Raw genomic sequence first — 11431 nt, 5'->3', positions numbered from 1 at the left:
AGGGGGATAGTGACAGAATTTGGACCAGTATATTGGCAGACCATTCATTCCTGCTGCTTTCATGGGGGGATCCTGGGCGAACAAGAGTACACATCTATGAAAGGGTGGGGGAACAGCGATGTTGTCCAATGATGTTCACTGTTGTGTCACACCACGCTCACTGGTGCAAATGAAATATAGCACAACATGTGGCATATTGGTCAAAATGCTCCGGTTCTGTAAAACAACAAGCACTGGAGTATGAAAGAAATGTTAGAAAACAGGACAGAAGGACATACATTGCAACCAGGGAAACAAATGTGATTATTTCCCAGGAGTGCATGCACCCTTGGTGAAGATATCCTTGGGCTGTGTACACATTCCTACTTACTCTGTCTCTAGTTCACTTCCACCACTGGTGCTGGAAGCCAAGTAACCAAGGGTTTTGCCACAATTCAAAGATGTCCTATATAGCTTCTTGAGAAACACTTCTACTGGATGCCTTTTCCCCTCCAACCAGCTTCCATTTGATCTGACAATGGAAGCTGATGTGTGTGCGTTCCAGGCACCAATGGCACATGCTCAGATAACAGCACATGCGCAAGCGACAGCTTCAGTGAACTGGAGTTCAGGGCAAGGAAACAAATCAGGTAATGGGCTTCAGGTGAAGACATCCCTGCCCATCTCCGGTTTGTACAGCAAGGTAAGATTGTGACTTGAAACACAGTTGGAGGGTAAACAATCTCACAGCATTTCAAGCTGCCAATGTGTGCAGAGACTTAGTTAGAGCTGGGTGGGAAACGTTGGCAGGTACTGCTGGGCTACATCTCCCATCAGTCCTGAGCACTGGCCATACTGGCTGGGGTTGATGGGAGTTAACTATTGGGAGCACATTATTAAACGATGGAAGACATCGATAACCAATGGTGGTTTTAAAAGATTAGACAAATTCATGGAGGCAGTCAATGACTGCTAGCCATGATGGCTATGTTCTGCCTCCACAATCAGATGTAGTAATTCTTCTGAATATGAGCTTCTGGAAACTCATATTCAGGGGAAGGAACTGCTCCTGTTCTCAAGTCCTGCTTACAGGCTTCTCATGGACACCTGGTTGGCCATTGTGAGAACCAGATGTTGGACTAGATGGGCCATTGGCCTGATCCAGCAGAGTCTTCTTATGTTCCTATATTCATATGTTCTCATCCAGCAGGCTCTCCTTATGTTCTCTAGAGGCTGCTCATGTGTTACATTGAATGCAGGTGAAACATGTCTCTGCACATGTATAAGTGTTTGTGTGAAAGGGATTTGTTGATTTGGGCAACTCAACTATTCGTGCACACATATACTCAGACTGTTGGATGCAATGTGTGAAACCACTTCTCTCTCCACCCATGGTCCACCTCCTTTAAGAGTGCCTGCTGTGTCTCTCCCTAACTGCTTTTGCATTTGTAAATGTAGCAAGCATTACAAAAATGTCCTACTTTCTCCAGTGGTGCAGTGAGGCAGGGAAAGGCAGGGATGAAACACAACCACTTGTTTCACAGCAGGAACGATGACACCATCTCCTGGGGTGCTATCTGCCTGTTTTCTGTATGCCAAATAAATAAAGCTCCCCACCCTCTCGAGAGAGAAACCTACCCAATAAGCAAAGCGAAGGTAGGCTAACATGGTTAAGTACTAAACAACACCAATGTCTATTTATACGCTACCTTTTCATAGTTAAAACAATGCTCAAGGTGGCTTGCAGCATGGTAAGAGTTACATAACTAGAAAACATATATATATATATAACCAAAGCAGTCATAAGCAATATATTGAAAATATCAATAATTATGCAATAAAACCAAACAATCCCCACACAACGGAAAGGAGGTATGGAGGGGCTCTTCCCTTATAGGGTGGCTGAATGCGTTGAAGAACTGAGTGCTAGTGGGACCCCAGACATTTGCCACCTTAATTTGCCCAAAACCATTTATATCCATATACAAATATTTTGCAAACTGGTGCAATGTGTCTGTGCCCTGGTGTCGAGTCTTTTAAGTAGCAGCACTACTGGAGGTCAGAAAGAAAGCAGGAGATGTTTAGATTTCACCACCCAAAAAGAATTGTCTTTCCTCTGGTCTGATCCAGCCTCTCTTCAAAGTTTAAAGCACCTCCGGTCTCGGGGTGATCAATGCCACCAACTGAAGGCACCAGATTCGCCTTACCGACTCCTTACCCCCACCCCACCCAAGCAAAAGCAAACACAGCCAGATTGTTTTCTATATCCCCTTTCTCCCTTGCCTGCAACTGCTTCAAGTGCTGTCAAGCCCCATTAGGCACAACGTGGTCCAGACTGATTCAAGATTAAGCCCTTTTTTGGTGAAATCCAATTGAGGACTTTTCTTACCTTGAGGGGGCGGCTGATATTACATTAACTAAGGCTGCCCACACTTTTCCACCCAGAAGCTCCGCAGAAAGAGAGAGAGGGAGAGGGGGAGAGAGAGGATCAAATTCTTCAGGGGAAACAACTATTGGGGGGAGAGAAGGGGTTTCTGGGGCACCCCCTCCTTAATGCACTGAAGATCAAACCCACTCCCCACTCCAAAGTCTTGAGCCTTCAGGAGAGAAAAGAATCCTTCCAGCTGCTCCAGGCTAAACCTACTTTCTCCAGTAAGGGAAAGCGATCAGGATGCTCCAGGGCAAAACATCTGGGAGGTTTTTATTAATACAGTAATTCAATCACGTGGAAAGAAGAGAGACACAGAGGTTTAAAAAGCTCTCTGGTGCCTTGCCTACAGCTTTTCCTCTGGTCCCAAAGGAGAGCCGGGTCTGCGACACTCATCCTGCCCTGCTGGTCCGGTATATGTCTCACCCACCAAGCTCGGCAACCTTTGGGGCATGGGACATTTATCTTGGTTGAGTGTTCTCTTCTGATAAGAGAATTAACCTGTCTGCTGGTGAGTTTTCATAAGACCTCTGTTAAAGCAGGGGTTGGTTTTGTGGGGGTGGGGTGGGTTAAGTTTTGTGGGCTTTTGAAGAAGCAAGGTGTGACCTCTGTCTCTATACACAACAGTATTGTCTATTTTATGCAGTAGGGAGGAGTGGGTCTGGTGTTTTCAGTTTCTCTTTCTTTCTTATTTTTCCAAGCTGAAATTCAATTATCCACATTGCTACATAAGGTTGTGGGTTTTTTTTTTTTATGTCTTCATGAAAATTTACCTGCTAATTTCTCCCATTTTGTGTATGCCATTTTTGCCAAATACTTTTGCAAAACAATGTTCCCGGCTGTGATGCATTTTTGTATGTTATTGTCATTAATATATGCTCTCACTCTCTCTTTTGCACACTTTACCCTAATATATACATTTTGTACACATTACGTGGATGGAGAACTGCATTGCAAAATTCAGATAAGTGCATATTTCAAACACTGCCTGCGTTTCTGGTTCTCATACTGTTTTGGAAAGCACCAATTAGATGTGCCTTTCAATGTGAACTGAACTGAATTTCTGCTCCATCTCCATCTACAGTGTGCAGATGTGTGTCCCGATGTGCACAGCAGTGGCATAGCGTGGGGGGTGCAGGGGGGCCGGCCACACCGGGCGCAACATCTGGGGGTTAGGGTTAGGGGGTGCAAATCCACGGGTTAGGGGGTGCAAATTACTTGCCTTGCCCCGGGTGCTGACAACCCACGCTACGCCACTGGTGCACAGCATCATCATGGCAGACTGTGTGTCAGTCTGCTGCACTGCCTGTGCACAAATATAATTCTTCCATGTACAAGGTGTGAAATTTGTCTCAACAATGGGCCTGGCAAAACCTTAACAGTGTATATCTGAAGCACAGTTGTGTAAGACAGTGCATAGCTGGTTGTGTTTGGGGTTCTCTCTTGTGTGTCTGTGTGGAGGCATGTTAGTGTGAACAGTTCCTCCGCAATAGCTTTGGCTAGCCCTGGTTCTGTTTACACTGTAATTGTAGGTAAATCCTGAGAACCCACATTTATCTCCCATTTCATGCAAATGCATTCTAGGAACTATGCAGAACGGGAGTGGGGAATCTTTGGTCCTCCAGATGTTGCCAAACTTCAAGTTTGAAATCCCATTGATTTTCATGAGAGGGAAAAACATGTACTTAACATTCTTCTTATGCTGAAATCAGTGAAGTAAAAAAAACCACACACCAAAAACTCTTGATTTGGGCTAGATTGCCCCAGGGCATGAGATGTGTCACTGTTGCCCACTGCCTTGAAGGCGCACAGATTGGTTAGGCAGGTGTTATTTTTTAAATGCATTATTGACACTGATTCCCCTACCCTTTGTTGTTTCCTACTCTCTGATTCAAAGCTGAATTTGGCTTGTTTTTATTCTTTACCCTTCACTCAAATTAAGTGGAACAAGGGCAAACATTTTATAGCACAAATTGGACCACTATTGGATTGCGGTTTGAGCTTGAGAATGTGAGTGTGTGAAAGAGAGACAGACAGGCAGATGTCTGCTAAAAACACGGGAAGAGCTCAAGAACTATGTTGGATGAAGACTATGAAGGGATGGAGCAGGGAGAGGAATTCACTTCAGATCTCATTTAAAGATGTAGATAACTTCTGAAAGCAATATGCACACCAAAATGCAGCTTTCTTTTAGACTTCACTCTTCGCCATATTTTGGGAGGAGGTGTGAAAATGCATGTACTGGGGGAAAGTGTGTGTAAAAATGCACATATTGCTGAAAATAACACATGAAGATGCATCATACTAGGGGAAATTACTTGCCAAATATTCCATTAGGCAAGATTGCAATCCCAAAAAAATGTATATAGTAGGAGAAAGTTGAACTAAACTGCTGATGGGTTTTCATTAGGACTTTTTGTTTTTGTTTTTTTAAAGCAAATTGATGTGGAAGGTTTGAAAAATGAGACACTAAGAGAAACTGAAATCAACATATTTTCCCATTCATACTGACATGACATACCTATTCCAGAAGGAATTAAAGTCACCCTCTGGACTATGTTTGGATTTTGTTGTTTGGGGAGGTGTAGTACTTCTGGTGGAGGACATGTTGTGCTCCTTCTGGGGTAGTTTGTCCAACTTTGGTCGCCGCATTGCATTCTGCTCTCACCTGTGCCTCCTAAAAGCTGTCAGCATGGGAGAGTGGCCACACCCCAAGAATGGCTTTGACTAGCTGGCAAAATCAGGTGAAGGTAGCCAATTGGTCTCAAAACACTTGGCGAGTCAGGGACTTCCCCTGCATGCAAAGACAGGCTCTGGTGGGTTGAGTGGATGAGACCAATAATGGGTTCAGTGGTCAAGAAGACAGTTTCTGAATGTGCTGTAGAGGGAAGTGAGGGGGCACATGAGGCTCATTAATCTAGGAAGGTAGCCCATCTAGGAGAAGGGAAACTCTGATCCTAAACCTCTGCTGCCTTGTGGGATATCTTCAGGAGAAGAAAATGCTAAGGAGTAAACCCTACACAAATCCAGAGTGGAATCCTTAAGACTATTGGATGGCACCTTGTATGCCTCTGTCCAGCAACCCCTGCAGCGAAGCTGGTGCCAAATGTATTGCTCTGCTTTCCTTTGGACCACATCAGTGAGGCAGAGAGCCAGGTATTGTCGTCTGAGCAGCCCAGGACCTCCATACTCCATACTCACTACCCATGCTTGCCCCCTGGGTAGTTCACTTAAGTCAGGGGTCGGCAAGGTTTACCTCGCAAGGGCCGGTTCACTCCAGCAGAAATCCCTATGTGGGCCAGATTGTGTGCATGTGTGAGCAAGCGCGCCCATGATTGCACAGGTGCAATTTCCAGCACCGTGGAAGTGAGTTACCGCGCTGAGCCGCACCAGTTTAGTGCTGTGTGCAAGGACTCGCCGAGCGGGCGGCTTGGTTCGGGGATGGCTCGTGGGCCACTTAAATGACCCCCATGGGCCACAAGTGGCCCATGGGCCTTAGGTTGCCTACCCCTGACTTAAGTGCTGCTAACGCAGCGGTTTGACTTAATCCACAGAGGTGCACTCCATTGTCTCTCGAGACAGACAGATGCCAACAACGGTTACTATGTTTGCTTTGTGTGTGTGTAAGCTGCCCTGAGAATATTTTTCTTTTTATTTCTGCAATTGAAGGGCAGCATAAACATTTTTAAAGTAACTACAGGCAAACAAATAAACACACAAGGATGGCCCTATCCCAAGTCTGGCAATGTTGCATTGTAACTGTGATTCTTGGGAACAGCAATGCTGATTTCTCTCCATAGAGATGCCTCCCTTCTTTCACAATTTCCTAACAGTGCTGTTACTTGAGGATAGAGCATTTGCTCCAAGTGGAGCAAATGGAGCAGTGATTCTGAAATAGTAATTACCATAATTATTTATTGATTTTATTGGTCACTTTTTAAAAAGTAACTCAAAAGCAACTTACAAAAATAGCACATACCATAAAACTAAAACAAAGTAAAAGCTAAAGAAACTTTCAAATTTATGAAAAGGCAGGACAAAAACATCCCACTCCCTGAAGGAGGCCACAGGTAATTTAAAACCAAAGACCTGGCAAAAAAGAAGCACCCAAGGACAGGTAATGAAGGTGACAGGTGGGTTTCCTTGGGGAGAATAATCCATCCCTAGTTCTTCTGCAACAGTGGTGGAAACCTGTGGCCTTTCAGGCAACTCCCTGGGGCCCTGGGTGCCCAAGCACCTACAAAATTCCCCATGAAGGGGCCAAGCACCCACAAATTTGGGGGCCAGGACCAGTGGCGTAGAGTGGGTTCTCAGCACCCGGGGCAAGGCAAGTAATTTGCGCCCCCTAACCCGGGGCAAGGCAAGTAATTTGCGCCCCCTAACCCGTGGATTTTAGCACTCAAGTCTCTTCCGCGCCCCCTCCCCAGATGTTGCGCCAGGTGCAGCAGGCCCCCCTGCACCCCCCACGCTATGCCACTGCTCCCACCACAAGTCTTCAGGGCAGCCTTCCGAAGGCTGGCGCGGGAAGAAGGTCTCTCCGCCCCACCGCCAGCCTTCGGAGGAGGTCCGAGGACGGTGGGGTTCCTGCTTCCTGGAGGAGGGCCGGCCAAACGCGCCCCCCAAAATGTTGCGCCCGGTGCGGCCGGCACCCCTGGCACCCCCCACGCTACGCCACTGGCCAGGACCATGGCACCCACAGCCCTGGGCACCCATGGTCACGGGGCAAAGTTGGCACTCCTGCTGCCAAGTGTTGCTGAATGTCAACTACTATCCTGACCATTGACCATGCTGGCTGGGGCTGATGGGAGTTGGAGTCCAACCACAGCTGGAGGCCTGCAGGTGCCCCATCCCTGATCTAGAAGAAGTTGCAGAAGTGTGTGGGCTGGGACTGGGAGGCAACGAGATATCCCTGAGCAACGGGGGGGGGGATCTCGTCTGAAGGCAAGAGTAGGCAGTCCGAATTGTGTCTATTAATCGCTGTCCACGATTCTAGAATCCACGCTGAACATTCTATCTGTGTGCCTAAAGAATCTCTCTCTCTGGCACTTAGCTTAGGTGAGCAATATGAGCAACATCCCTTCCCTCCCCCCTCCGCCTCGACGTGCGACTGTGCGCCTTGGGTAAAGCGGTGAGTCCCCAATTGAGGGTGGGAAGCTAACAGAGGCGGGAGAGTTACTCTGAATCCCAGGAGTACCGTTGCCTTGTGCCCTTCCGTGGCCACCTGCTTGGTGCGGAGCAGGGATGGGCGACGAGGAGGGTCCGCTCCGCTGGCGAGAAGAAGAAGGCGCAGACGGTGCACGGCGGCGGCGCCTGGAATCAGGGGCCGGTTTAGTTTGGCCCCCGAGGTGGAGGAGGCGAGCTAGGGTTTTGCTTTTTTTATTATTAATAATAAAAAAAAACTGGGGAAGGGTGTCAGGAAAGCGAATCGCTGCTTTTTCCATTTCTCCTCTCACACCCGCCTCATTTGCATGCCCTCCTCCCTCACCGCCTCCTTTCTCCGAGGCGCGTTTTTGCGCTGCGCTCTTGGAGAGCCCTCGCCAAGAGCGCCCTTGCGCGCTCCGGGGGAGAAGACGAAGGGGGCGCTTCCGTTCGCTCCCACTTCTCGCCAGTCTGCCTCGCCTCCCACTCGCGCTTCGCCCCTCCGCTCTCCCACGCTGAGCTTCTCTTTCTCTCTCGGTGTGTGTGTGTCTTTTCCCCTCCCTCTTTCTCTCTCCTCTTGGACGTCTCGAGGCGACAATGACCAAGTCCCTGAGCCAGCCCGAGCAGAGGGACTCGGCGGTGGCGCCCTTGCGGGACTGCTCTGACCCGCCGCTCCAAAAGAAGGACGTGGAGCTTCTCCTGGTGAAAGAGCAGAACGGCGTACAGTACACCAGCAGCAACCTTCTGGAGACCCGCAGCCCGCGCTACAGTCCCACCGCCGCGGAGCCAGAGCGGGAGACGTGGGGCAAGAAGATCGACTTCCTCCTCTCGGTCATCGGGTTCTCGGTGGATCTGGCCAACGTGTGGAGATTTCCCTATCTCTGCTATAAAAACGGAGGAGGTAAGTGAAGTCTCTCCTCTCTCTCTCTCTCTCTCTCTCTCTCTCTCTCTCAATCTCTCTCTCAATCTCTCTCTTGTACACATACGATCTTCTCTTCTGCATCTTTGTGTTTCTCCATAGCATAACCGATCAGACTAGCCTGTGGAAGTTTTACGCGAATGGTTAGGAGAAGGTTTGGAAGCCAGGGAGTGGAAGGCAGGTTCTTGTCCCACTGTGCCCTCCCTCGATGCACACGAAGGCCCTTAGCAAATCGCATGCTCCCACCCTCAGTTCCTACCAGGAGAAGGGAAATAGCAGGGATCTACCTCCTAGGGTTGTTATGAGGGTGGCCGTAGTAAAGAACACGGGGGCACCCTGATCTGAAACACGGTTGCTTACTTAGAGTTCATTTATTTGCTTATCCTTCACACCTCTTCCTTTCCCTTCTTCCAAACAGTGTCAAGGAAGTAAACACCGCCACCTCCTCTTTTTTTAAAAAAAAATTATATTGAGTGACAGGGTTGGCTTGGGATCTCCTAGAACTTCACTGGATGAGTAGAAATTTGAATCCAGCACATCATGCTCCTTGTACTACTGCTAACTGTGCATTTTAAACTGTATTCTAACTTATATTTTAATCAACTGTTTTTGTGTGTGTGTGTTTTAATGTTTTTACTGTATTTATAGTCAGTGTTAGCTGTCTTGGCCGGGGAGGGTGGGGTATAAATAAAAAATTATTATTATTTATTATAGGATCTAACCTTGACAGTCCCAGCTGATGCACGTTTTACTTGAAAGGTTCAAGGGGTTACGGCTTGAAAGTGTCATCCTATGCATGTTTACTCAGAAGTGAGACCCGCTAAGTTTGATGAAGCTCAGCAACATAGTAGTGATTCCCACTGAGTCTTACCCCACTGATAAGTGTGTTAAGGACTACAGCTTGTGTTTAGGATTGCAGTATGAAACTCTTTGCAGATTAAAGGGGAGTGTAGTGGGAGCAGTTGGTGGAAAGGGCAAGCTGTTTTAAGCACTTCTGTTTTCCTTGACTATGAAAGAGGGAGAGAGCTGAGTTACAAACTGACTATGATGAACATTTCTATACAGATCCAGGACTTCAAAATTTCCCAGCATCTTGGGGCTGATTCATTCCCTGCACTCTAGTCAGTGTCTCATTGCCTGATGACTCTGAATGGGTGATCTGCTGTGCTTTCAAAGAGCCATGAAACAAATACTCAGATTGCTTTTGATTATTGTTATATTAATGATTACATTGTTATCCCTTTCTTCCTCCAAGGAGCTCAATACAGTGTAGAGAGGTCTCTTCTCCACCCCTTCCTTTGTTCACACAACAACCCTGTGAGGTGGGTTAGGCTGAGTGAGTGATCAGCCCAAGCTCAACCAGTATCTTAAGTAGGATTTGAACCCAGATCCACTACTTTTGCATAGCCATCACTTGGGGTGCAACAATCCTCTGGTGATTGATGTGGTAGATCTATCCTAAAGAAAATACTGTACAGAAAGGCTGCTAAATCAGAACTTTGTTTTTTGTGAAATAGATGTGCACCAATCCACCCACCGTGGCTGTCCCAGAGAAGCTTGACTTATTTTGAGAGTGGATCAAATCCAGTTGCCCAGTGATCAGTGTAGGGCTGTGTACAGAACCCCCCGTCCCTGTGAAATTACTACCTCAGGGACTCCTAAACTGTGGTCTTCCAATCACCAGTGGTGCACAAACTTCATGCATGTGGCCTGTGGTGTGTCTCTAAAAAACAATCGCTATTTGAATTCTATAGAATTCTATTGGATTTGGATTGCAATGCAATCCAATACTACATAGAAGATAAACAGGGAATAAAAATGCAAATTAAAATCTAATACAGGGCATTGCAATTGCTACAACAGGTAGAATATATATATATATATATATATATATATATATATATATATATATATGCAGGTTTTGGTGTCCTCGGGTGTCTTCCCGTGTAAAAGTTGGGGTGTCTAGGCGACGTTTCGACGAGGTCTCACTCGTCATCTTCAGGCTCGTAAATATATATACGAATATATATATATATTCGTATATATATTTCGAATATATATACGAAAGCATATATATATATATATATATATATATATATATATATATATATATATATGCAGGTTTTGGTGTCTTCGGGTGTCTTCCCGTGTAAGAGTTGGGGTGTCTAGGCGACGTTTCGACGAGGTCTCACTCGTCATCTTCAGGCTGGTGCTTTCGGCTTCTTGTTCCGGTAACCTCGTCGAAACGTCGCCTAGACACCCCAACTCTTACACGGGAAGACACCCGAAGACACCAAAACCTGCATTCCTGTACCCGTGAAAATCTACGAAAGCAAATATATATATATATATATATATGTTTTCGTAGATTTTCACGGGTACAGGAATGCAGGTTTTGGTGTCCTCGGGTGTCTTCCCGTGTAAAAGTTGGGGTGTCTAGGCGACGTTTCGACGAGGTCTCACTCGTCATCTTCAGGCTGGTGCTTTCGGCTTCTTGTTACTGGAACAGAGCTCTGTTCCAGTAACAAGAAGCCGAAAGCACCAGCCTGAAGATGACGAGTGAGACCTCGTCGAAACGTCGCCTAGACACCCCAACTTTTACACGGGAAGACACCCGAGGACACCAAAACCTGCATATATATATATATATATATATATATATATATATATTCCAAGTGGTCTACCAACAAGACCCTCGACAATTTGCAGGTGGTCTGATGTGTGTATATGCAGATTTGGGAAGTTTGGCCTATCCAAACTTTTCCGCCTTGCTGTATTTAAATTTGGATGAACTGCTTGTGATTTCCAAGCTTCTCTGACATGCAAAGGGGTTTGCTAGATCACATCAAGGACCCATCTAGCCCACCCTCCTCCTTCCCACATCAGTCCCCTGCTGGGCCCTCTCAGCAACTGGTGTTCAGTAGATGCTGCCTCTTAATTCCAATTAGCCATCAGGGCTAATAGTT

The 11431-nt window shown here is 46.7% G+C and overlaps 1 protein-coding gene across 1 annotated transcript in view; it reads left to right on the top strand.

Annotated features, from left to right (window-relative positions):
* Positions 1-7431: 7431 nt before the first annotated feature.
* The window catches only part of SLC6A2 (solute carrier family 6 member 2), a 55798-nt gene continuing 51798 nt past the window's right edge, over positions 7432-11431 (top strand). The window contains exons 1-2 of the mRNA XM_083513654.1: positions 7432-7535; positions 8138-8447. Of these exons, the coding sequence (XP_083369780.1) occupies positions 8144-8447 (304 nt within the window). The 5' untranslated portion in view covers positions 7432-7535; positions 8138-8143. The remainder of the gene's footprint in view (positions 7536-8137; positions 8448-11431) is intronic.

Source organism: Podarcis liolepis, assembly GCF_965112155.1.
Source record: "Podarcis liolepis genome assembly, chromosome: 7".
Lineage (NCBI taxonomy): Eukaryota > Metazoa > Chordata > Lepidosauria > Squamata > Lacertidae > Podarcis > Podarcis liolepis.
This window is presented reverse-complemented; position numbering and strand designations above follow the sequence as displayed.